Below are 27820 nucleotides of genomic sequence, written 5' to 3'. Positions count from 1 at the left end.
GCCCCAAAGCAGGAGCCTGGCTGGGGATTCTGTTGCCCAATAGTGTTGGAAACTCCATGGCATCATGCCAGCTAGCAAGGCGTCTCTATGAGATGAGCTGGGTTTGGGGCGGGGGCGGAGGCAGAGGGCTGGAGTTCAGGGTCCTGCACAATAGCTCTTGGCTTCCAGCCTCTGCAGCAGGTGTTGGGAGGGCTCTGGTGTGAGGGAGGGAGGCTTCGCAGATGCAAAATCTGGACTGGATTTAAACCCACTGACAGAGGACTGAGACCCTGCTTGGGGTTCGGAGGTACAAGACTTCTCAAAAAGTTTTACAAAAGCGACCTCAACAAAGCCTGGACAGAGGTGGGGGTCACAATACCAGAGCCAATAGCTCTGCTCCAGGAATGGAAAAGCCAGTAAACTTGTTGGCTTCCAATGAGTCTGACCCAACAATCTGCAGGCTCTTTCTCTGAGGAAGTTGACAGTTCACTCACAGTTATGTGGGAAGGTCCCAGGCTTTAAGCCCTCTCACCCTGCAGTAGTCACGTCTTCCTGCTGCCTTCTCTATCCTGCCCCTTCTTCCCTCCCTGCCTCTCTCTCTAGGCGTCAGGGACACGCAGGAAGAACGTAATAGAATTACAGGCCACAGTTATTGTTTATTCACAGCGAGAGCACTGCTTCCCCCAGCTTATGCCAGCACCTATGGATGGATCAGTAGTGGTGCCATCTCTCAGCTACCCTAGGATACTTAGCTTCCTCCTGGCTCAGGTCAGCTGTACCTTCTAGAATGATGGAGCCCCAGGTTGCCTCTGCGCACTGAGCTCCTCACTTGTCTTCAGAGAATCTTCCCCATGTCCCTGGGTATAGGACCTTCTAGCCTGTCCATCTGCCAAGCTTGCCTGGGGACAGGAGATGCGCCTGTTATAGTTAGGTCTCTCCCTGCCCGGCATCCTCGGCTTCAGCAGACCCTCCTGCGCTACCCTCTCACCTACTCCCCCATGCTGCCAAGCTAGCAGGACAGTGAGGACCCAGCAACGTCATCCCAGGCCTGAACGCCAGCCTCTTCTCAAGAAGTGGAGGGTGGAAGCCTGGTAACTGAGAGCCTCTGGGTCCCGGGGGAGTGAACCCCACCTGCCTCTTCTGTACTATTTGCCACTGCAAATGTGTTATTGTCTCCCAGACTTTTTATCTCTGTTAGGGTTGTTGCCATAAATAGTATGATTTTTTAAAAGCCATTTCAGTGAGTCGGTGAGTTAAAGGCTCCAGCCAAGAGCTCACTTTAAAGCTATCAGAAGAATTCACTTGAACCTCCATAATTGTTTCCTTTGACAGCACTCAGATTTGAATCCATTATGTATTGGGAAGGGAGGAGGGGAGGAGCCTGGGGAGCCAGAGCAGGGATTATTGCTTAGCTGTGGAATAGAGTAGTGTTGGGTCCTGTGCCTGGGGTTTAGAGTTGCCCTGGCCCTGAGCCTGCCCCATAAGACACAGCAAGCAACATCTCCAAGCTTCTGCGTTCAGACAACGCCTCACTCACCTGCCACTGTAGAATGAGGCGCTTGGAGCCAGAGAAGCTATCAGGAGAAATGGCCACGTGAGCTTTCTGAAAGAATCAGCCCTGGACACATGCTTCATCTGTCTCTTTGACTTAAGGCACAAACATTTATTTAAAATATACCTTGTGACACACAGAACATCTCATTGAATAAAACATGGTCTCTTCCTTTAAGGAGCCATTAATCCAGCCAAAGATCACGTGCATCCTGTCTCATCACTAAGTCTGTCTCCTACTTGCTGACACCTTTGGCGGGTGGGGGAAATGATAATGCTATTATTCATTGTTATTAATTTCAATATCACAAAGGCTAGCACAATAATACATCCACTAAATGCCAGGCTGCATTCTGCGTACTAACTCACTTTACCCTCAGAGTAGCCTTACGTGCAGGTTATTATTATCATCATCCTTGAAGAAACAGAGAAGAGGAAGTTGAAGCAGCTTGCCCAGTGGGACCCAGCTAGCAGGTACCAGGCCTGGTATTAGAACCTAACACTCTAGTTTCAGGGTTCATGGTCACAGCCCTGCTTCTCAAGTACCCCAAACTTCTTACTTACTTGAGCACCCCCACAGTACTAGCATGGCGTCCTTTATACCTAACTAGCATCTTGGTTGAGAATTCATACCCCAGTGGACACCTGAGAGTACAGTGAAAGTCGACACAGGGCAGCACGGTACAGTGTTGAGGCTGCGAACCTCTCTTACCCAGGGACAGTGGCGCCATGACCTGTTATGAATCTGTGTTTATGTAGGTGCTCCCGAAGGGACAAATGCCAACGGGCCTGGGAAGCCAACCGGTTCGCTGCCAGTATCAGCCAGTGCATGAGCCTTGAAGTGCACCCCAGCAGCATCTCGGTGTCAGAGCACAGCAGGCTGGTAAGTACACACAGGGACACAGTGCTTCAGTACCGACACGTGGATTTTTTTTTTACATTTAATTTTTTTTTAATTGTATTCACTTTACATCCCAATCATAGCCTCCTCCTGGTCCCACCCTCACTCTCCTCTTCCTCCCTATGCCCCTCGCGTAGTCCTCAGGGAAGGGGAGCCCTCCTTCCCTACTAACTGACCCCAGCCTACCAAGACTCATCAGGACTACCTGCATCCTCTTCCTCTGTGGCCTGCTAAGGCACCTTGCCAGAAGGAAGTGGTCAAAGAGCAGGTAACAGAGTCAACGTCAGAGACAGCCCCTACTCTCCTCACTAGGGGACCCCTATGGAGACTTTGCTGCCTATAGGCTACTTCTGAACAAGAGGCCTACGTACACTCCATGCTTGGTCCTTGGTTGGTGCATCAGTCTAGCCCCCCTAGGGTCAGATTTTTTGGTTCTATTGGTCTTCTTATGAAGATCTTGTTCCCTCCAGGTCCTTCTATTCCCCCCACTCTTCCGTAAGACTCCCTGCCCTCTGCCCAAAGTTTGGCAGTGAGACACAGATTCTGCTTCGATCCCCTGCTGGGTGGAGTCTTTCAGAGGACAACCATGGGATGCTCCCGTCCTGCTCCCTTTCTTCAACAGCTTCCAGTGTCTGTTCTATTTGCCCTTCTGAATGAGCATTAAGCATCCTCCCCAGGGACCTCCTTGTTACTTAGCTTCTTTAGGTCTGTGGATTGTAATATGGTTATCCTATCTCTTATGGCTAATATCTGCTTATAAGTGAGTACATACTATGTGTATCCTTCTGGGTCTAGGTTACTTCACTCAGGATGATCTTTTCCAGCTCCATCCATTACACATATTGATCAGAATTTCAGTGTTCAAAAAAACAAAAACAAAAAACCATTGGTACTTCCTGTTGTAAAGGGTACAGTTACCACACTCTGCAAATTCATTAGCTACAGATCTGTTTTTGTACATCTGAGTTTAGCAACAAAAAAAATTTATAGCACATTCTTAGGACATAGTATGATTTCAGTCTTCAGTTTGTTAATTATTCAAGAAAGCCTTAGCTTGCCATTGTGTTTGGTGGAAGCAGGAGAGAGATTAAAAAAAGACTTGAGACTCATTCAAAGTGTATATTTAAAGAGAATATTAAACATAATAAAATAGCCCTCAGCCACCTGTCAAGGCACAACCCGAAATATTGTATGTCCTTAGGCTCTGACTATAATTCCATTATGAAGGCTTTATGACCACTTGTGAATGTTAATTATGTAATGAACCCTTCAGTAGTCTCAGTTCATTCACACCAACAAGAGGCTTTGACTACAGTGATGCTGTTGAAGCAGTCAGGGAGGTTGTGCCTATAGTGAGAACTGGGGTCATGCCAGGAGGAGCTCAAGCTAAGGCCTGTGATAGAGTCCCAAGTTCATGACTCACCTGCAGATCCCTATGTGCTTTGCAACTAATTTCCATGTCACACAGAACAGGGCCTGAGATGAGTATTGGTACAAATACCTTTACTTCCTTGAGTACCAAGTGCTTTCTGATGCTGGACAAGATTGAAGAATTAACAATAATAATTGTTATGAAGACTATTGACCTCATCGGCCACACAACCATTTGTTATTCTAATTACTCACTGTCAAAGACTGAAGATCACTAGACCGGCGCCCTTCCTTTATAGATGAGATCAAGAAGGTCCCTAAGCAATAAGTCCTTGCAGGGAACCTTACCTGCGGCCTGGTTCTCCTGAGCTCTTGCTTCTTCCACAGCTCAGCCTGGTTGTCAGTGATGCCCCCAACCTCTCTGAGGGTATCGCCTGTGCCTTTGGGAACCTGACTGAGGTGGAGGGCCAGGTGTCTGGGAGCCAAGTCATCTGCATCTCACCTGGACCCAAGGATGTCCCCGTCATCCCTCTGGATCAAGGTAAGGGACTGTGTGCCACGAGAGCCATGAGTGCTGGTGCCATGGTAAGCATAGAAGTCACAAATACAGGCGTGAAGCTACCAGGCCTGTCTTCACTTCCAGATGCTAAAATTGGCCTGTGAAACTTGTTTGAGTTTAGAAGCACACTGCTTTGCCTAAAGTGAGATTTCGAGGAGTAAAATGTTCGTTCCTTCTGGGCTGAGAATGTATCATGTACACTGTGCCCGCTTTCCACCCCTTCTAGGCATAGGTGGGGTCTGGGCGATAGATTGCGCTGAGCTCTCTGCACAGAATTTGGCTTAATGGGTTCCACACTAATATTCTGAAATTCTGTCAGTAATTGAGCATGCCTAACCAAGTCAAGGGACACATGGAATCTGTTACTGAGGACCTTCCTGAGATTCTCTAGAGGCAAAGCAGGTTTAGGCAGGCTACCATCTCTATGCCTGGGGAGCTCTGTGATGTGGCCTTCCCCTCAGGGTGGTCACTGGACTCCGGGCTCTCACTCTGTCTTCTCTTACAGACTGGTTTGGCCTAGAACTGCAGCTGAGATCCAAGGAGACAGGAAAGATCTTTGTCAGCACTGAGTTCAAGTTCTATAACTGCAGTGCCCACCAACTGTAAGCATGCCTCCGAAGGAGCCTTTCCTGGGTCTGGATGTGGGTGTGTGGGATTCCACGTCCTCCCTCTCGGGCAAGGCATTGCAGTACTCACACTGAAGTCTCTCTCTGGGGGTTGACACATGTTGATTTGAACAGCCGTCTCTCACTACAGCCTCTAATTTCATTCCTTTGGCCCTACCCTAGCACACTCTACCCCAATTCAGCAGCTAGGATGGCAAGGGGAGAAAGGGCCCTGACCTAGGATCTGTAAGAAGGGTCTTCACTTCAGCAGGAACTGACAGTGAGTGTGGAGGAGTCTGCTGTGCACACGGAGGAGAACAGGTGTGAGAACAGCAGCCTCCCTCAGCACCCAGTGACAGGGTCTGGCCTAGAAGAGGCAGAAGAGGCTTTAACTCCAACACATCCCTCCTTAACACATATGAGTAAAGACAGAACAAGAGGTGGAAATGGCTGGAGGCAACCAAGGCAGGCCAAGAGAGACTAGAACTATATTTAGAAACAACAACAACAACAAAATAAAAACCCTAGATTTAAAAAAAAAAAAAAAAGCAGAGCACTAACCCACTACATTCCAACCCTAGATAACTCTGCTTGGAAATTTCAGACTTCTTGGAGGGAGGACCTGTCAACCTTCATAATCTAAGGCAGAAACCTATTATTGGTGAGAGTGCCTGCCTCACCATAGCAATCCAGTGTGATGTCACCACGCTTAGTGATGGATTTCTATGGCAAGGAAGATGCTGTCATGGACACCAAGCTCTAGCAGAGAAAAACAGGTCTCCTTGACAGTCAAGAGTCTATTTCATTGCTCAACATTATCTTACCCTTCTCTACTCCTGGCGTTCTATTAAAAGTCACAATATCAAGTCCAGTTCTCTTTTAAATGTGGTAAAGCTGAGACCCATGGACAATAAGTGCTACAGTGACAGTGAAAAAAATCAGCCAGTAAGAGAATCAGGCTAGAATTCAACAAATACTGTTTCTTTTACCCTGGGCTATATTCATTATTTACTTGTTGAATCATAGGATGTTATCAAGAATCCATCAGTGATCGAGTACATGAAATAGCATTGACTCAAACTCAGAAACAAAGTGCCTTTAGACATGCCTGACTTTGGAGTGCACATGGCTAGAAAAGCATCCTTTCTGGGGTGTGTATGGACCAAGTCCCTTCACACTTGGTCTTATTAGCCTGAGACCCCTGGACAGAAGTTCCTACCACCCAGAGTTAATAAGAACCCCACCAGGGGGCGCCAGATTGCACACCTGTCTCTGCTCATAACTGCTTAGTATAGTTCTGAAAGGCTATCATGTAGAAGCTGAGGAGGAGGAGGAAGCCAGAACTCTCAGTACATTTCCATCACAGTAGTCTTCACACACAGAGAGCCTCCAGGTGAACCCAAAGAGAAAGAAGTGTTCTCTCTGGGAAAAGCATGTATGCCATAGGTTCAGGATATTGTTCCATGCTAGGGGCTGTAGTGATGTGGGACAAATTACCATTCAATGCTGTAAATTCCCCAAGCTCAGTAGCACAGGCTCTGTGAACCAAATTTCTGATATTCAAGTGACATTCAAGAAGTTGAAATAATAGCTGATTTAACTTCTTGAAAATAATAATCATGGTCTGGGGAGATGGCTCAGTGATAAACAGCACTGGCTGCTCTTCCAGAGGTCCTGAGTTCAATTTCCAGCAACCACATGCTGCCTCACAATCATCTGTAATGGAATCTGATTCCTTTTTCTGGTGTGCATGAAAACAGCACTCATATATTCATAAAATAATAAATAAATCTTCAGAAAAAAGAGTAATGCTGCTGTTAATAGTCTTGTACACTTTTTTAAAAAGGAAGGAAAATAATAATCACATTCAACATTATTCTCTCCAAAACCATTTCCTATATATTATCTGACAACACTAAAGAGCCCTGTGGACGACACGGGAATGTTTTGTTACAGACAGATGAAGAAACTTTAGTGCACAGAGTAAGTGACTTATTCAGGGTGACATCAGTGCTGGCAGCAGAATCCACACTAGAGTCAGATCTGCCTAACTTCTGCCTCTCTGTTCTTTCAGCTACTCTGACTGATATGCAGTGGTATGCTGGCATTACCTACCAGCAATCAGCTTTTTAGAAATCTAATTCATAGTATCTACCAATTTCTGTCATTTAAATGCTTCCGCCATAGCCGATTTCAGTCCATCGGAATGAAATTCTAGCCTGCAAAATTCCTGAAAATACAAGCGAGCACACCACTGTTTTGTAGGTTAAATTATCCTGACTGCTGACCCAGCTTATTCCTACTTCTCTGCCCCATTATCAGCTGCAGAGTCCACAGTTCTCAGCACTAGAAGATGCTCCACTAGTTTACCTTCCCAGAGTGAGATGCACCTGTAAGGATAACAGCCTTCCTTCATGTCAGGACTGTGTGGCTAGCCCTCTTACTGTCTCTCCCTCGCAGGTGCCTGTCCTGTGTCAACAGCGCCTTCCGCTGCCATTGGTGCAAGTACCGCAACCTCTGCACACATGACCCCACTACCTGTTCCTTCCAGGAAGGCAGGATCAATGTTTCAGAGGTAAGAAGGTTCCCTGGGGCATGACAATATTCCCAGAAGAGCAGCCACCTTATACCGCAGATGGCCTGTCCAGTGGCTTAACTGTGTCTTGTCCTGGTCCTACATGTTATAAAGAAATGATATTACAAAGCTTAAGAAAGTAGCAGCAGATGGCTGCGTCTGCTAGACTGCTAAGACTGCATCCATGAGTGTAAAGGTGACTGCTGGTCGGAATTAAATGCTCAGAGGCAGCACACCCAGTGAGCAGACTCTGCACTGAGAGAGCATAATGAATGCTGCCTGTTCTTTGAGCCTGGCCCTCTGCTTGGCTGTAGACTTACTGTGCTTCAATAGAACACCCACTTCCAACCATTTTTTTCATGCCAACTTTTCTTCCAACTCTAAAATTCAGTGATTCTTTGACTGTTGTATTACTGGGTGGGTGGCCTTGGAGACAGAGAAATCCAGCTAGTAGAAAACACCAAGCATTGCCAAAAGTCCTAGTATGTTCTCTAGCTGAAGCTCCTTCCCAACGGTCTGACCTGCCTTTGGCATTGCTACAGTGAAATGTCGTCTCGTTCATCTTTGCTGTGATATTCCACTTAATACCAGTTATTAACTGAGCTTGATTCACGTTTCCCCAACATGCCTCGGCTCCATGAAGCTGCTTTTTCAATTTCCCTTTCTTTTGTCTATTTTTCATGTCCAGGGTTAGCCAATTAGAACTAGGCAGTTGGGACCTTGTGTCTGTGTGTGTGTGTGTGTGTTTGTGTGTGTGTGTGTGTGTGTGTGACACACACACTCACACCTTTTCTCCAGTATTTTAGAAAAACTTGCAGATATTAATGGGTGACTGTGGAGTTTTCATATTCTACTGTAGCCTTTCTAGATATATTTCCCTCCTACATTGAGCTAGAATTGCTTTAAAGCAAGGGCCACGTCTTGTCTTTATATCCTAATCCCTTACCAGTGAACATTTGTAGACCGCATACATGGGAGAAAAATGCAAATAGTGAGTGACTTCTGTACCTAAGTCTAAGTGATGGAGACTGTGCTGTCTGTCAATGATAATGTTTTAAATGAATTTCTTGGTTGTCCCAATCTTCACAATTGTGCTGGTTGCTTCTGTGGCTAAACATATACTATATCTTGGAATATTTATGAAACCTTTTTCTGAAATGATATATTATATGCAGTTTTTTAAAAGTAAAGAAAAAAAGCTGAGCAGTGGTGGAACATGCCTTTAATCCCAGCACTCAGGGAAGCAGAGGCAGACAGATCTGTGTGAGTTCGAGGCCAGCCTGATCTGCAGAGTGAGATCCAGGACAGCCAAGGCTACACAGAGAAACCCTGTCTTGAAAAAGCACCCCCCTAAAAATGTTCTATGTTAAGAGGAAGAGATAGATGCCCCTTAACTAGTATTGAAGACAGACCAACCAACAGTTTCTCAGAATTATAGAGCCAGCTCTCCAGTCCCTAGGACACTCTAGAAACGGCATGCTGGAATGCTGCACTGATATTAGTAGATGCTGGGAATTAATTCCAGGCCTCAGTTCTGCAAGACTTTGAAGCCAGTCTTCTTGGGGATGGAGCTTAAGTTCAGCAGGTTTTAAGGGGTTAGCACAGCCTGGGAGCCAATGCTATAATGGCTGTGTGAAGCAAGCCACTCCAGAAGGGCAAAGGGCTGGGCGGTGAAAGGTCATTCATTTCTGTCTCAGAAAGTGACTTACAGTGTGGCTACTGACGTTCCTTCATGAACTGAAAAAGGAAATCTGGGACCGCAGGGGAAGGCTGGTGCAGATCAGGACAGAGAGCAGCTCTGTGTCTGTGGAGGCCATCCTAGCGGACAGATGAACGTCCAGAGCCAAGCTTCACAGTGGCCTGCAGCTGGGACAAGTGGGAGCAGATTGTCATGGGAAGCAGGCCCAGCTCCCTTCACCACAGGAGCCAGTGACGCATAGCTCCTCTCCACCAGCAAGTGAGGGATTTGAAAGTCCCAGAGAACTGGCTAGAGAGGAGCTACTGCCTCCCTGTTTACTCAGGATACAATGATCACCAAAAGATCTCGGGGGCAAACCCAGACTTTTGTCCTTTTTGGTGTGGTCTGACTTTCGCTCTCTGGTGTGTGTGTCTTGCCCTCTTGTGTCTTTCTCCTTCGCATCTCCCCATGTGGTTGTGTAGGCAGTTGCTGTCTTGCCCTCGTGCATGCTGGCTCTTGGCTCAACGCTGGAACTAAACGGAGGCTGTGGGGGTAGCTCTGAACATGTTCCCATCACAGTGGCTACGGCCACTTTCTCAAAGTCCTCAGCCGCAGCTGACAACACATTCCTTCCTGATCAGTGGCTTCCAGGCTTAGCTTTTCTGTTCCAGGGGACCCTCATCCCCCAAAGTTCAGAGAATAATGAAAGTACATTGCCTAGCTTGGGTTAAGTTGTTTTAGGGACCATAAATCCCCTAGATGTCTGTATGGGGTTATTAGAATATCTTTTTTACCAATTCCATCAGGCCCCTCCTCCCAACTTTGAATCAAAATTTCATGCCTGTATACTTGGTAGAAGCAGTGTATCACTGATTAGCACTGCCAATTAGCACAGCCACAGTCACGCTTCATGTGGTCATAGTGTCGCACCTGTAGCATGATTCTCAGTGTGCCTTCCCAGGACTGTGCCATCAGCATCACCTGAAAACTTGCTAGAAATTCAATTCTTGGGTGTTACCCCAGGTAAAGCTGAAGGTAGACACCCACTGGCAGGTGGCATTTCAGTTCATTCTCAGTTGAATGTAACTCTTACGTAGCATCAGTAGTCACCAGGACGACACCAATCCGGGGGCATTGCCCCAGGCTGTGGAGAATTCAGCATTAAAGAGAATCAGACTGGCTTGGGACCTGTGAGCATATTGGTCTCCATGGCCATGGTTATGCTAACAAGCATGGCTTGGCTCCTGCCCCTTTGCTGTTGGTCAAGAGGGTCCACTTGTGGTCGGCCCATCCATCACACATCTGTCTCCACAGATAGAGATAATTCCCAGGGAAAGGTCAGAAGGGCCATTTCCAGAAGTCCATCTACCCACATCGTCCTTCTTGAAGCTGTTGGGCCAAATCCGTGCTTAGGACTGACAGGGAAGAACTGACAAGCTCGGCCACAGCACGTGCAATTCTGAAATATAAATGTAGTAGCTTACATCTATTATGTATAGTTCATGTGTGCATCACTTTATTTGTGAATTGATTTTATTTAGTCTTGACTATTAAGCTGATTCTGTGACAGACAAAACTGAGGCTCGGTATTCCTCTGATGGTTGGTCAAGGAAATGCAGATGCCAGAACTCAATCCAATGAAGTGGATTTGAAGAAGCTTGGCTCTCCTGATTCTGCCACGCACATACATACACAAGAAGTACAAGTAATCATATTAACAGTTGTTAGCCCAGCCTGTTACCACAGAGCTACTGTAAATCCCCCTGTTGTGTAATCTACTTGTCAGGTATTACTAACGCCATTTTGCACATGAAGAAGCAGAACTTCATCCAGACCATCTCTCGAGCCCTTTTAAGGTGACGAGCCTCATCTTCTCTACAGTCTCTCCCACGTAGCTCCCCAGCTTTCTGACAAGCTGCCTAAACCTCTATTGGCTGCAACGCAGTCTTTAGCAGGTGGTGCTCACAGGAATATGTACAGCTATCAGCCTTGAAAGCTCATTCCTTCCATAGCTGAAACAGGCCCAGTGAGATGTAGATACATAAATATCTTCTTTACACCCATCCCAAGGGAGAGATAGAACCAAATAAATCCGATTAGCTTCTCAGGATGCTGGCTGCTCTCACTCTTTGAAGTCCAGTAGGTGAAGATAATGCCATTTCCACGTGGGAGAAGTCCTTTTGTGGACCAGCAGGTCCCCAGCACCAAATCAGGGGGATCCCAGCCAAACTGAGTGGGCAGCAAGGCCATGGGCCTGCCTCTCACCCGGCCCTGGATGGTCTCAAACAGGACGCCTGTTCACCATCATCTAAACTGAGACACCTGCTGAAGAGACTTGGCTCCTGTGTGGGGAAGACAGAGGAGATAACTTAAGGTGGTCACTTAGAAGTCCATGTGGTCAGCAGGGGCCGTCAGTATCTTTTAAATGTTAACTAACATCTTAACATTCTAAAACAAGTTATTTATTTATAGTTACTGGCTTTCTTGTCCCGTTGTTTATAGTTATTGCCTTTCTTCTTGTCACTAGGACAAAACATTCTCTCTCTCTCCTTCTCTCCCTCCGTCTCTCTCCCCCTTTCTCCCCCCCCCATCTCTCTATCCTCTCCCCCTCTCTCCCCCCCTCTCCCCCTCTCCCCCCTCTCTCCCCCTCTCTCTCCCCCTCTCTCCCCCTCTGTTCCCCTCTCCCCCTCTCCCTCTCTCTCCTCTCTCTTCCTGCTCTCCCCCCTCTACTCTATTCCCCGCCCCAACCCCATGCTGTGGTGTGTGCACAGACACGAGTGGCATAGAAATGGCTTCCGATGGAACCTGTCACCTTCCCAAGCTCCAGATGTGTTGACAGTCCAACAACTCTGAGACTTCCTGGCTGTCAGTTCTCCTGCCTCTGGCCTTGCTTTCACCATTGCCATTTCTAGTCATCTCATGGACCCACCTCACAGACCAGGTCTGCATCTTACTTGTTGCTGAAGTTACAGATTGTACACTTGGGACACCAACCACTTCTTTCCTTTACCCTGGGAGTAGAAGAAAAGTTCTTTTCTGTCTGATCCCAGAAAAATGGCCAAATAAACAAAACCCAATGCATCCTTTTACTACCAGGCCAGTCTCAAGCACAGTTAGGTATTAGCAAAGAGCCTATTCGTCATCTTTAAGGCTCAAAGGAACACAGGGAAGTTTTCTAAAATTCTAGGCTATTCTTTGAAAAACTATAGTACCTTATAAATAACTCCTGCCCATGACTTTCCTCTAAGCTGTACATACATCGGCACACACGAGTATATTCAGTTAACCCTCCGTAGCCATAGAGGACAGGAACTAGTTCCAGGACCCTTTGTATATGCCAAGTCCCTTCTCTTAAGCAGTGTGGCGTTGTCACAAAACCATGCACATTCTGTCCTGTACCTTAAATGATCTCTAGGTTACTCAGAATCTCTCACTCTGTGTCAGTGTATGTGAGTCACTGCTTTCTTTATTTTGGAAATAATCACAGTGGGGGTCCTGTACATATCTAGTACAGGGTTAATGGCTGATGGAATCCATGGATGCTGAGGGCGAAATTACAGTGAGGTGTTTGTTGTCAAAAGAATAAAGGATGCTCCAACCTTATTTGCTGACCTGAGACACCATATTTCCAGAAGCATATCTTTAAGATTCTAAGCCTCCTGAAATTTAAATGTGTTCTCTGAATTCATTAGAGAAATAAGAACCTGTCCTTTACAGCACTTTGTTCAAAATCTGAATCAATCACCCCCTCTCTTGTGTGTGTGTGTATGTGTGTGTGTGTGTGTGTGTGTGTGTATCTTTCTCTAAGTCTGTGTGTGTGTGTGTGTGTGCAAACACACACATACAAACCATTACGTATCAGACTTATTTCTATCACACATTCTAGCCTGTTATACTCTAGCTAGAATTTTAGCTGCTGCCTGGATGTGCTTCCTTTCAGAGGGATACCTGGATTTCCCAGCCATAAATCTGTGAAAGACTCTGTCAAAGATGCCTGCAGGGGATGAAAGTAAAAGGGCAGTAAAGAGCAGGTTTATGAGTCGACAGCTTGAACAACTGGCTCCTAAACTGGGACCCATCTGCTCTGGGATTTCTTATGACCCTGTCCCTCTCAGAAAAGCTGCTTGTTGGAGTCCTCCTATGAGGTGCTAGTGGGCAGGAGTGGCCAAGCCTACCCTGGAAGTCTTCCTGGTCCTCCCAGACATGTGCTCCTCAGTAGATAAGGCTGTGCCTGTAGGTGATGCTGCAGCTCCAGAAACCATGGCCAGCTGTAGTCCCGGCTTGGGAATCAAACTGCTTCTCCCTTATCCCTTATCAGCCTCCACAGTTGGGACTTAAAAGAAACTTCAAAATTCTTTTGTTTATTGTTTTATTGCCTTTTTACAGTCACCCTCCTGCAAACAATAGCTAGGTGTCCACTACACATCTGACACAAGATGAAGTCTTGGGGTGGAAATGCTCAGACTCAGTCTGTGAGAAGATCACAGCTCAGGGGGAAAAAAGAGGGGGCACAGAAATTGTGGCTACACAGATTCAGTGCAAACATGAGGCAATACCCAGAGTTCTACTTCAAGTCAGGACAGGAGAGGGTCAGGCCAGCCTTCCTGAGCCAAGATGGGAGGTTGGATAACACCAATGATCAACTATCTGATTATGTGGAAGTAAGGCAGGGCCAGGAAGCAGATGGCAGTGGTCAATAGGAGTTAATCTTTGATCGGGAGAAAAACATGTGCAGAGGCCCAGATGTGTGATCAGTACGAGAGATGGCACGCAAGTACCATTGGCTTGATGTGTTTAGATGATGTATGAAAACAAGGAGGTTTACAGGCAGGTAGAGACCAGGGTATGTTAGGTCTGCAAGTGGGATCTGAAATAAAAAGAAGGGACTGTATATGTCCACACAAAGAAGGTGGCACGCTCTGCAGAGGTTACTCAATAGCCTGTCTTACACAAGCTTTCTAACAGGGATGGCTTCCGGCATCTGGAGTCTCTTCTTGGAGACTGTCCACACCTTGCACAAAGTCCAGCAGTTTTGGTACTGAGGCAGCAAATACCAGCAGTACCCTCTGCTGGCCTTGTAGCCAGCCATGTGAGCTTCAACACATTCTTCAAGTTCCTCCAGGAACTGGGGTCCAGAGGACAGGAATGTGGAGCTTCCTGCAAGAACCCCTAACTGATCCCTGGAGATAAGAAATGTTTCCACATCTACCCTGTAGGGGGCAGGGCAGGCAGCAAGTCTCAGATCTTTCCTGCGGGAGCAATCAGTCAACACTGTTGTGTTGGACCTCTGCCTCCAGGGCACACACTGAGCAAAACTGACCTTCCCCGCCCCCTTTTCTTTCCCTCCCTCCCTCCTTCCCTCCCCATCTCTCCTGCAACCTTCTCATGGCTCCTCCCTACTACACTTCCCTATTTGGGTTTGTTTTCCAAAGCAACATTGCATTTACACCAGGTAATGAAATGAGATAGAAAGCCAGAGCAAGTATCTAGAAGGTAGCTGGGGGAGGGGCCGGGGTTATTCCCCACCCCCTTCCTGGAAAGCTGGAAAGCTTGGCTCATCTGCAGCTGAGAAGCTGAGGCTGGACATTACAGCTGCCTCTGGCATCAGACAATGCAAAGCGCCAAGGGGCTGGGGAACCAGATGGAACCAGAGGTGAGGTGCTGAGCTAGAGACAGGGACCCATGGAGGCTCTTTCATTAAGTCTCCAGAGATAAAGCTCACAGTTCGCCATACTGGTGTCTGAAAGTTAATACACACCCTAAGATTAGGATGGCTTGTGGGATGGTGGTGACAATATCAAAGCCCAGAAGGAAAGAAAGGTTCCACACACACCCCTCCCCCACTGTCTGAGCACATCTCTTAAGGTGCAGCTCTTCTCATGGCAGCTGGCCTGGAAGGTCCTGTCCTGGTTCAGGTGAGAGCTAATGGTGCTCCCTGCTTGCTCATTTAGGACTGTCCCCAGCTTGTGCCCACGGAGGAGATTCTGATCCCAGTTGGAGAAGTGAAACCAATCACCCTTAAGGCCCGAAACCTGCCCCAACCCCAGTCTGGCCAGCGAGGCTATGAGTGCGTGCTCAACATCCAAGGAGCCGTCCACCGGGTTCCTGCCCTACGCTTCAACAGTTCCAGTGTGCAGTGCCAGAACAGCTCGGTAAGCAACTTCTACGCATGCCAAGGCACCATGTTCCATCACAAGCAGCACCCGAGTTACCAGGGACAGGAAAACCTGAGAGCATATTGAGCCTTAAGAGAACCTTAATGGTAGAAGTTAAGATTTGGGGGTTCCCTTCTAAAAATCACATTTTTGCCATTGGGGAAAACTTCTGCCAAAAGGAACCAACCCCACCCAGCACCCTATCCCCATGCAGTATGTGAGGGTACAGGAGGGCTGCTGCCATGGGATGAGGACGAACAGGAAGAGCTGGGAGGAGAGAGAGGGGATGCTGCATTTCAGGAGCCCCAAGGGTTAAACCTGCCCAGAATGGCGGGGCGGAAGCAGGAGGTGTTTAATTATAATTCCAGCCCAGAGAAGATCTTTTTATCTGCCAGCTCCCTGTCTCTGACTGTGGGGGGTCAGCTGGGAGATGAAGGACTTGACAAAGGTGTTGAGGGAAGCTAATTCTCCTGGGAGAGATAAAGAGAATCTGGCCCTCTTATCAGGGAGCTGTCAGCTTCCGGGGTCACAAGCATTTGATAGAATTTGTAATCGGTGCCAAGTGCACAGGAAGCCAGACTGAGGGAGAGAGCACAACAAAGCAAGGAGGAAGGGAAGGCTGGGTGGGAGGGCAGTGGCGACATGCCCCCAGAGCGAAGTGACCCTGGCTAGAAATGGGCAGACATAAAGGAGGACTGCCCAGGACACTTAGCAGGGTACAGTGGGGCCTGAGCCACCCAGAAGGCTCCCTCTGTACGGTCAGAAGAACAGGAGACTCGGCCTCTGATGGAGGCATTTCTTTCTGCTGTGCTATGAGACATCCAGGAAGAAGTGAGCACTTTCTTAGACGCTAAGCCAGGTAAAACCTGTCTGCAGAGGGAGAGGAGGAAGCTGGGGACATAGCACAGTCAGCCAGTGCCGGCCACCCAACCGCAAGGACCCCAATTAGTATTCCCATCCCCACATAAAATGCGGTCACAAAGACTCACAGCTGTAATCCCAGAGCTGGGGTGTGGTGGAGGATCAGTGATCCCTCTGGGCAGTCAGTCTAGCAAAATCTATGAACTCCAGACCAATCTCAGAAAATAAGAAGAATGATCCAGCCTCAACCTCTGGCTTCCACATGTGTATGCATACACACACACACACACACACACACACACACACACACACACACACGTGTGTGTACACACACATACACACAAGCATATGTGCAGACAAACACATAAAGAACTCATCACATACACCTGTGAGAGAGAAACCAACCAGCCACTCCACAACTGTTGCCATGTGCCCTGTTAATAGGCTATGAGAAAGCAATGAGGACATTAGCGTTGATTCCCCAAACACATGGACTTTAGAGAGAATAAGTGAATGCATGAAAAAAATGCAGCCTAGTTCTCAAAAAGTGCGACACTGAAGACCAAAACTGGCAAGATCAAGAAGTCCAAGGCTAGGAGGGAGCAGAGGTTGTGTGTGTGTGTGTGTGTGTGTGTGTGTGTGTGTGTGTGTGTGTGTGTGTGTATGTTGTATGTGGTGTGTGTGTGTGTGCATGTGTGTGCGTGAGTGTGTGTGTGTAAGTGTGTATGTGTGTGTGTTTCGGTCGAGGATATCAGAAAGGACACGGGAAGATGAGTGTGAGGTGGAGTAAATGAACAAAGGGAAGCCCACAGGATGGCAGTTGGAGGGAGAAAGCAGCATTTCTTATGAGATACAGACTCAAACAGTACCCAGAGAGGGGCTTCAGCAGGAGAAAAAACAAAAGGCAAAGCCAGAGGCTCCTGGTGACCTTGTTGACTAGAAGTCACGTGTCCTAGGGTCCCTTCGGGCAGCAGGAGGAGTTGCTTGGCGCTCTGGCTTCCTATGACAGGGAGCCGTGACAGATGTGTGCTCCTGTCCTGTCCCTGCAGTACCAGTACGACGGGATGGACATGAGCAACCTGGCAGTGGACTTCGCTGTAGTGTGGAACGGCAATTTCATCATTGACAACCCTCAGGACCTGAAAGGTGAGTTTGCTCTTTTCATGACCTTGGGAAAGGCTGGGGTTGGAGAGATCAGAGCAGGCTGCTGCTGTGCCTTGAATAGCACACCCCCTCTGCCAGCAGACTTTCTCAGAGACTCCTAAAGCAACATTTGAAGCCATCAAAGGAGTCCTGTTGGGAGCCCTGTTTTATTACAGCCAGAGCATCTGCCAGGCGGCTGCCCGCTCATCTGCGCTGTTCTCTGGTTCCTGGTGACTTTGAAGTATCTATGGAATCGGACCTAGGAGAACAGCAGGCAGGGTGTCCTGCCAGCTTCCCTAGAGGTGGAGATACTGCTCTGATGCAGGCTCCCCTGCCCATGTTCTCAGCCCTGGTCACTGTCACAGCACAAAGACGGCTTGTCAGTCTCTAGTCCTGAGACAGTGGGGGTTGGTGTGCTGACTCGGGCTCACATCTGGAGCAGCGAAGCTCAGTAAGTGGAGCTGGGTTAGAGCTAGATGGGAATGCTGAGGCTCTTGCCCTGTAAGCTCACGTCACACTCGTCCAGGAAGCAGGTCCTGGCAGGCCCGCCCTCAGGGCAGCCCTCAGGGCGACCCAGCTACTGAACACTTGTCATGGAAGGCACTCACTAGGCAATCCGAAACTCACTGGAAATTGTTTTCATTACTTACCTCAGTCACTCTAATGTGAGCCATTATTATTCCTGTCCTGTAGATGGTGATGCTGAGTCACACGGTAAGCACTTAGTCTGATTTCAAAGCCTGCATGCAAGTTAGTACATTCCCAAGACAGGAGCCTGTTGCTATTGCTGCTGGGCTCAGGGTGGGAATTGAAGCCTTTCCCCCATCAGGAGCCACATATCCTATTATGCTCCAAGTAAATGGAATTGTCCTAACCTCTACTTCAACTCCTAGGTCTCCAGGAGGGCAGTTAAGGGGAGAGTAGGGTCCATGGGTGCTTTAGCGTCTGTGGAGTACAGCTTCTGGTCCCGGGTACACTGTTACAGTCAGTGAAGACTCATCAGTCCAGGTAGTTTATGTTGGCTTGTTTGTAGGCTAGATTTTTTTTTCCATCACTAGAAAATGGATATTTTCCTTGCTAAGTTAGATCAGTTAGATCCCAGAGGTTGCACCTAGCACCTGGAGGAAATGCCACCAGGTCCAGACGGGTACATCAGACTCTCCTGCCATCTACCAGGCTCTGTAGGTGCACGAGCAGCCTTGGCTTGCCTCCCCACTGTGTCTGCCAGATCCTCGGTGTAAGAGAAAAAATGTACATGAAGTGGGTTTAAGTACCCAGGTTCCCAAACTCAGCAAGCCAAGTTCCACTGCTGGTGGTTCTACTTGGAACCATGCAAATTCAGAGCAGCTGTGGCACCACTGTCCATCCTAGTGTCCTCACATAGTCCCTAGAGGGAAGGAAGCCCACTGCCTAGGGCTTGCTGAGGATCTGAGGAGCTCATACATGAAGGTTAGGTGATTCAGATTTGCTTCACAAACGCTTGTCCAGTTTCAGAGTTCCTGGCCTTTCCTGTGCCTTGGAGACCACCGGCGGAAGAGGACTTAGGACTTAGGGTGCTGGGGGTTTGTCCAGCTGGGGCAGGGGAACCTTGGCAGACCAGAGGTGTCAGGGAGTGCTGTGAAAGACAGAAAAATGCCTCTCCTGTGGGGCATGCACATGACCTCCAGCAGAGCACACAGCCAGGTCACAAAAGCTTAGGACAGCTTGCCTGGGAAAGATGGAAAGTGACTTTCTGAGTCATTGCTCAGTATCCACCAGGGGATTATTTCCAGGAACTGCCAGGATACCCACATCCAATAGCACAGTATTTACACATAACCACAAATATCTAAATCATCTTTGGGTAATTTACAACATATAATTGAATATAAATGTAGGGGAAAGAGTTGTCACATCCTAGTTATTAAGTAATGAGAGCACAATATCAGTCTATACATGTACAGTTGCATCTACTTTCAGAAGATGAAACCATCAGCTGATAATATTCATCTGGAGGATTCACTTGGTGCCTTGAATTTCCATTACTAACAAGAAAGGACTAAACCCTGGGCTCACAACACAACTCACTCAATGGCTAGTTCCTCTAGGGCCTCCAAGTCAGTGAGAGAAAAATCAAAGCAAAATGCCTGCAGAATGACTGTGTAATCTGTCAAGAACTAGTTTCTCCTCTCTGGAAATAGATTCTTTGTCTACCCTGGTATAAGTAGGGTTGTGTCACTTTCTCCTTGTACCATGCCTCCTACTTCAGCCACGTGGACTTTCTTTAAGCACAGGCTGACTCTGTTCCCAGACCCACACAATTTCTAGGGTGCCAATTGAGATTCTTGTCCTCCTAGGACCCACTATCAGCAGCACAGGAAGCACATCAGGATTCAGGATTGAGACCAGTACCCACCGTACACTGGGGAAATTACTATATCTAGTTGAGCTTCCTTCTTTTTTTTTTTTTTTAACCTGCAATGAGGAAATGAATCCATATGTCTCATTTGTGAAAGATAGCTTAAGATCACTGTTAGAGTTCAAAGAAAAAGTAATCAGTGTTTATAGCATCTAGCATGTCGTAGGCACTGCCGAGTACTCAGTGAACAACACCTCATTCAAACCTCCCCCCAAACCAACTATTATCTCCATGATAAATATAGGTAAACATGGTTCAGAGAAGTTAAATACTTTGTCACACTGCTAGGAAGCAGAGAAGCTACAATTAAAGCAGGGATCTGACTCAGTCCAGGAGCAGAAACTTTTAGCTCATTTTTTTAATCTGCTGTGCCTAGTTACTTTATTCATTCTCCGTGTTTTACTCCTGCTATGGTGGTGACCTCAGTGTTGTATATGGCGGGGCAGATCTGTTGGACCTGTAAACTATGTGTGTGTGTGTGTGTGTGTGTGTGTGTGTGTGTGTGTGTGTGTGTGTGTGTTGAGCCTGTGCAGTCCCATCCATGATGGTCCCCTCTCTTTACAGTACATCTCTACAAGTGTGCAGCACAGCGGGAAAGCTGTGGTCTCTGCCTCAAGGCTGACCACAAGTTTGAGTGTGGCTGGTGTAGTGGTGAACGCAGATGTACCCTCCAGCAGCACTGCCCCAGCACTTCAAGCCCCTGGCTCGACTGGTCCAGCCACAACGTCAAATGTTCCAACCCCCAGATCACAGAGGTAAGTCTCTAACTTTCAAAAGAGAGGGGAACAGCCAGAGATATAGGAAAGAAATATACTTTTGGAGATGAATTCCTAGAGTGTATAGTTGGTGGAAAGATACAGAAGATCGTGTGTGTGTGTGTGTGTGTGTGTGTGTGTGTGTGTGTGTGTGTGTGTGTGTGATAGAAATAGGCATGTAACAGGAGTATTGTCCATGCCCCAGTGCAGCGCAAGATCGATCTATCTATCTGATATGTGATATATACATGTCTGTGTGCCCATGCATATCAGGAAGGCACAGCCAGCCCTGTTGCAAGGCTAGGCTGCGTAAGCCAGGTAGGGGCAAGACATTGACTCCATGGTGAAGGAACATTCCAGAAAGCAGCTTTAGCTTTTCTCTACAGAGGTGCTATTTGGGGAACTACAGGTAGTTCAGAGGTGCAAAATTGGAAACAGACAAAGTAGACAGGCCATATGTTAGCTACATACTATTTTTCAATATTTTGTCTTGGTCTTAATTTGTTTTGTTCATTTTCATGGGAATAAATAATTACCTATACTGGAAAAAATGTTTCCAAAATAGCACATTGCAAAAGAGGATGACTTGGTGATATGGAGAGAAGTAACCACTGCTCAGATGTGAGCGGCCTAGAGAGGGTGTGAGCGGCCTGGAGAGGGTGTGAGCGGCCTGGAGAGGGTGTGAGCAGTCTGGAGAGGGTGTGAGCGGCCTGGAGAGGGTGTGAGCAGTCTGGAGAGGGTGTGAGCGGCCTGGAGAGGCACAGAGTTGTTTAACTCTGGCTGTTGTCATCTGCTCCCCAGTCAATAATGTGAATTTTCTTTGAATCTAAATTGTGCATTGTCTATTAAGAACGAAGGCCTTGGCAGGTGCCATGGTGGTCTACAGAACTTGTGATATCAGAGAGAAACTATTTCCGTCTTCATCGTTCCTGAGCTAACGCACTGCCCCTGTCTCTGCATCATTGACCCAAAGCTATTCTGTGTTAGGGAATATTGGAAATTTTCTTGAATTCCTTTCTAACCCAACTAGGGCCTCAGTTCAGCTTAAGGAAAATAAAAACTTCAAGATCAAGAGATGGTGTAACCTTCAAATGACTGTTTGAGCACGGAGCAAATATTTTATTTAACCTTCTTGGCTTTGCTATATTTAATTCTTATAGCAACTGTAGGAAGTTAAGTTTTCTCTGAGCCATTTTACAGAGGAGGAAAACAAGTCCCAAATTCACACAGCAGATATGTTTATGCTCAGATTTCATTATAAAAAAGTCAATTTCAAAATTTCCATGATTTACCAACAGAATATACCAAAGGAATAAGTGGTGTTTTGTCTTTATTAATATCCAGTCCAATATAGACCAGATAGATGTGGTCCTTTTGTGGAAGAGCTCCAACGCCCACCCCACCCCCAATCACCAAGGTGAGGCCCCAAAATCCTAAAGAAAGAGTTGAACACAAGACCCCGGGGAGGAAGTGTGATGTGCCTTTTCTGTACATGGTGTCTGCAGAGAAGAGTGTAGTTGCTGTGAAGCGGAGAGAACTGCCGCATCATGGTACTGTTCTAGGACAGGATAAGCTGCCCCGAACAGCTTACATGCAGATGTGGCCAGCGACCATGCCTGCTGACTTCCTCAGTGGAAGAGGATGCGGTAAAGAGAACTGACATAAGGCGTGTTTCACCCTCTGTGCTCATACAGCTAGCATCTTGAAGTCCTTGGAGCTCTGTGCCTTAGTTGTTCTAGTACTTTCTGGTAACTTCTGGCCTGAAAACTTTTATTGCGTTGTTGTTGTTGTTGTTGTTGTTGTTGCAATATTATCTTTCTGCTATGGTTGTCAGACTTTGTGCCTGTCAGTACCCATGGTGTACTGAGCCTAAATTGGAGAGCACTTCCTACCACCTCTACAGGCTCTGGGACTGCAAAGCCTGATGCCTGTCTGCTCTCAGCCTAGCTGGAGCTTCTGTAAGCCCAAGGCAAGCTGCTCACAGGGAAGCCTCTGCCTCCACCACCTGCCCTGTTCACAGACTGAGGACTGGCAAGCTGCTGGCTTCACAGAGGACACCCAAATTACAGGAGGCTAATTAACCTTCTGAGGTAATTAGGCTATAATTGATTTTTCCAATGAATGTATCAGCAACAGAAGGTGTTCCGAGGCTCCTAATTTTCATGTTGAGGATGTTGAGATATAAAAGGGCGTCTTTGGGAAGAGACACACCTGTGCTGTGCTCTGAACTCACTCAGAGAGGTTACCCTAGACAGGACATGTGGCAGAGGGAGTACCCAGGCCTGGAGTGACTAGTTACTATTATCCGTCCTATTTTCTGTGATGTTGTCTCTCTTACCCCCAATCAGACCATCCTTAACCTGTGAGTCGTTTTCTGTTTCTTCTAACTGATCACTTACGAAACAATTTCAAACTTATAAAAGCATATAAAATCAGTACAAAGAACATTCATATCCTCTTAACCCAGGTTTTCCAGAATTATCATCTTAAAGGAGCACAATGTAATTACCAGTTAATGTTGATCTAGTGCTGTCATCCAACACACATGCCTTATTAGCATTTTCCCAATTGTTACAGTGACATCCTTTCTCTGGTCTAAAATCCAATCTAAGGTCCATTGTGACATTATCTTGTCCCTTTTAGTGTTTTAATCCACTGGCCTAATTAATAATGACCTTCATGGTATTAAAGAGTTACATGTCAGTTATGTCATCAGTGCTCTTCAATTTGGATTTACCAAATGGCTCCTTGTAGTTTAATTCAGGAAAGATACTTTTTGCAGAACCATACAAATGAAAAGAGCACAGGAACCGCTCAAGGGGTGACTGGCGGGAATGAGAACCCACCAGGTCTTGCTGATATGAACAGACAAACATTTAACAGGAAGGAAGATTGATCTTCACACTAGAATCCCAACTGCTAAGTACGGAAAGAATTATGGAAAGAGAAATGTCACAATTGTAATGTGCATAGCTGTGACTGTTTGGATGCAAAGAGGAGATGAAAGTTGATAAAAAACACGATCCTGATACAATCTTGTGCTATGTTCCCATAAGATCATTAGTTACATTAGGGCCACTAGTAGCTTCTCAATGAAGAAAACTGACCAATCAATGTTCACATCACCAAAAAGCCCTGAAGACCCCCCTGAAAGAGTCTTTTCTGTGGTATCATTTTTACAATAATATTTTTCAAAGTTCTTTAAGAGCAATCAACTTATTTTTCGTCAACTTTCTTAAATAATCCCTTTGTGCTGGCATTGCTCTTTTTTGAGATCTCATAATTATGAGACTTGTATGTATTGATAATCTTTACACTTATCTTCAGAATAAATGTTGTCCTCAGTACTATTCAGGGCAGCCAACATAAGCCACTAACCGTGGAAATAAAATGTGGCTTCCAGTGGTACTCTACTGCCTGTGGACGGGGAAATAAATGAGATGACTTCAAAGATGCTCCACTGTAAAGAAGGAAGTGGGCCCATGAGAAGTCACATGAACAGCTACGTTCTTCCCTAACCCTTCTTACCACCACTGTCTCCATAGCAACCGGGGCTACTCCTAAAGATCCATCTGTTATAGATGCTCCATACGGGACAAGCTGTAAAGCCTATTGAATTTCACAGATTGCACAAACCTCAGGTTAGAACCACCTCGGGACTCACTGCCTGCTCCTTCTCACCAGCTCATGGGATAATAATGATTCTGTCCCATGGGTGGGCCTGCGGGGTTGCTTTTGTTTCCAGGTGTCACCCGGGATTCTGTGCACTTTCACCTGTTAGTCCCTGGAACAGATGACATGCTAAGGATGGGACAGCCTACATCATGCCTACCAAACCATGTTTGTACCATCTACAGCCTGAACCTCAGAACCTACTAGTTCTGACAAACTCTTATGAGTCTCCCAACTAGAGACACGGTCTCAGAAGCTGTGAACAGTCAGGATTCGGCAGAAAGGGAGAAGAGGCAGGAGATGGTCTCAGGGAAAGAAAATGGAAGAAGATTTAGAAAGGCTCTGAGACAAATGCAGTGAAGGACCCCACTCCACACCCTGCTGTTAGCTTCCTGGGGTAGCCTAAGAAAGGATCGCAGACAGGGTGGTGCACCTATCTGGAGCACATTTTCTCAGAGTTCTGGAAGCTGCAAGTCCAAAGCCAAGGTGTGGAGAGGTCTGGTTCCTGAGAGAGCTTGAGGGAAGATCCACAGAAGGCCTTTCTCCAAGATGTTCACACCCAGCCTCCTCATACGCACATGACACAGTCTCTCTGTGTATCTGTGGTGGTGCTAGGAATTAGAACTTCAACATATAAAGGGGCGGATTTGGCCTATCAAATAAGGATTCTGAGTAAAGAAAGAATGTCACAGCTCACTCTGGAAAAAAATTCTCTTATCAGTGAGCATTCAGTTGGTTACCATTGCAGGCCAGACACTGTGCTTGCGTTGGAGGGTTGACTAAGACCTGGAAGGACATAGCCTCTCCTAGCATAGCCCCAACCCTGAGCACTGGCTACTTGGATGAGATTGGAAAATGCCTTCTCCGCAAGCCATTCTGTTCCCTCTAAAGAGCCTAGAAAAGAAACTTTCAACCCACACCCTTGGCAACTGCCTCCTCTCTAAAATTAGAAGTGACTACTGCATCCAGAAGTAAGGAAGACACCGCCTCAGACAAGCAGGAGCAAAAAATCTAATTTGGGGCTTGGCAGTAATGACAGCTCCCGTTTAACGTGGCTCTGTTCTGTAGGCCGGTCACTCGTCCTCACCATGCAAACAAGATGGTTGAAATTATTACAAAAGCTGGAGAAAGTCAATAATTTGCCCAAAATCAGACACCTGGTTATCAGCAATGCCAAGGTTGAAAACTGGGGCTCTTTTGTTAATGGGGTAACTTGTGCCCATGCACTTGCCCTCTTCACTCCACCGTAGAGTATTATTGCTGTGTCCAGCATCAGAACCATTGGAAGACAGCAGCAGATGTCAGGCTTACTGAGTACTTCAGCGCCCTTTGGAACAAATCTTCAAGTTACCTGCACTTAATTGTCTTTCTACACATGGTCAGGGGCAACCTTGTTTCTATGAGTAGGGTAAATAGTTGGAGAATTTCAGGATCATGAGCTTAAGGCAACCGTATCTTGTTTTCCTCCAGGCAGAGTCTTATTTAATGTCTACCCCAAGTGTTGTGTGGAGTGTAGTTGGTTTTTTTGGTCTTGTCCACCAGAGCAATAGAAGTCCATCTTAGGTCCCCTGGGTTGAGGTCTGACCTCTGAGGGAGGCATCTCCATCTGGTGGGAGAACACAGATGGTGCACACCTGCGGGCTAGGACAGCAATCAGGCTAAGCAAGGCATAGAAGTCTTGAGAAAAAGAAGAGGGATCACAGAGGTGGCACCTCAGGCAGTGGCTGGAAAGCGTCCATGCTTGAAATCGGAAAGGATGTTCCCATGTGTTTCTAAACCCACGTGCTGCATTTCCCAGCAAGGGTGCACTGACGCCTGGCCATTTCTCCACCGACCGCTGTGTACATCTCACTGATTTCCAGCCTCAACCCACGTGCTGCATTTCCCAGCAGGGGTGCATTGACACCTGGCCATTTCTCACCGACTGCTGCGTACATCTCACTGATTTCCAACCTCAGTGACTTCTCTAGCCTTACTAGCCCATGCTTATGGAATACAAACTCTATTTAACTTACCTCAGTCACATGTAACTATGATAGAAAAATCAAGTATAAAATAGTATTTAAATTCGCCCAAAATTAAGGATAAATAAGTTTTTTAATTGTGCCTGTTTGGGGTGATCCATCTCTCCCGTCGCCCTGCTTTCCATGTGTCAAACAATTTCAAGGAGATTGTATTTCCTAGACTCTCTCAGGTGCTAATCCCTTTATGGAACTGCTTGAGGAGTTCGGACAGTTTTAAGTATTTAGCTAAACAAGCTGTACCACATATATATATTTTAAGAAAGACTAAAATCCACCTGTCCAGAGCTTGAGTGACTCCCTGGAAAGTTACCAATAAAGAAGTCAGCCAGCTTTCCTGAGAAACCAGTTAGCACTCTGATCTTCTGTTCGTTTATTTGCAGGCCTCATTAATATAACATCACTGCAACAAACAGCTAACGGGGGATGGTGTCAGGATGAATAATGGAGTCACTCTTCTGAGATAACAATTAGGTTTTGAATGTACTATCAGCTAAGACAGCACTAGCAAGGAGTCACCCCAGGCAGAAGAGCTGGCACTGTTGAAGCCATAGATTCCTGCAGAGCTCCTCAGCCACCTCTGGTGATCATGGAGAATGTGTGCTCATAGGCATGCCACAACACACACACACACACACACGCACGCACGCACACACGCATGCACGCACACACAGACATGCATGCACATGTACACACAAACACTAACAAGCTGGGAAAGCACGTGATCATTTGCTGTCAGGGACTCAGTGTCTAGGTGTGTTTGGGAGCCAGGGTAGAATGGAAACTTGCATGCGTACAGTTGGCATCATCATCGGGAGCATACTGTGCAACAGGAAGGGAGAAAGGGTTACGAAGAAAAAAGAACTGGCTGTGTACCAACACACATCCGTCTGTCTGCTCCTAGGGCTCAGTCTCCGACACGGAGCATCTAATACGTGGCTGGGAATACTTTTTCCTCCCACCCAGAAGTTCTGGTGTCAGTTTCTCCTTTCTCTTGCAAGCTGAGAAGTGGAGATTTACACCATGACAGCCATAGCCAGGGATGCACAGGTCACAGAGAGGCAACATCCAATGCCAAAGGCAGGATGTACACTTTGAACCAACACCTCCCCGCCAAGAACATTGCCCACCTGCATAGAAGGCTCATAAAAAGCAAAGCCATTTCTCCATCAGCCCTAAGCCAGCCTGCAGAGGCCAGGTTAGGTCTCCGCGTGAATTTTTTAGTTTTCAGATGGTGATAGAAAAATAAAAGCTGCATTCACTGAACGAAATACTGTTTGATAGTTCTTACTAAGCCCATCTTAGAGATGGGGGTTGTGAGCAGTGATAATTTTCTTGATGTTACATCAGTAGTTTGTTTAACCCTCAGCTGCTTGGCTCTATAGCCCCCACATTTGTCCTGGGTATCATCATCCTTGCAGTCTCTCTTAAGCTCGTTGAGAGAATATTATTCTCTGTCTAGAAACAGAATAGAAAAAGGAACTGAAAACAAGCTCTTCCAGCCTCTGCTAAGATGGGAAGAAAGCCCGAAGTCCTCCCCCCAGCATCATGGTGGGAGGCCAGGCATACATGGGTAGAGAGGAAAATTCGGTGTGT

The 27820-nt window shown here is 46.9% G+C and overlaps 1 protein-coding gene across 1 annotated transcript in view; it reads left to right on the top strand.

The window, feature by feature from the left end:
- The window catches only part of PLXNA2 (plexin A2), a 198391-nt gene that overhangs the window by 131280 nt on the left and 39291 nt on the right, over positions 1 to 27820 (top strand). Inside the window, exons 6-12 of the mRNA XM_084792550.1 lie at positions 2290 to 2413; positions 4190 to 4343; positions 4867 to 4963; positions 7427 to 7541; positions 15171 to 15371; positions 17285 to 17381; positions 20341 to 20531. Of these exons, the coding sequence (XP_084648676.1) occupies positions 2290 to 2413; positions 4190 to 4343; positions 4867 to 4963; positions 7427 to 7541; positions 15171 to 15371; positions 17285 to 17381; positions 20341 to 20531 (979 nt within the window). The remainder of the gene's footprint in view (positions 1 to 2289; positions 2414 to 4189; positions 4344 to 4866; positions 4964 to 7426; positions 7542 to 15170; positions 15372 to 17284; positions 17382 to 20340; positions 20532 to 27820) is intronic.

This window comes from Acomys minous, assembly GCF_964271855.1.
Source record: "Acomys minous genome assembly, chromosome: 1".
NCBI lineage: Eukaryota > Metazoa > Chordata > Mammalia > Rodentia > Muridae > Acomys > Acomys minous.
This window is presented reverse-complemented; position numbering and strand designations above follow the sequence as displayed.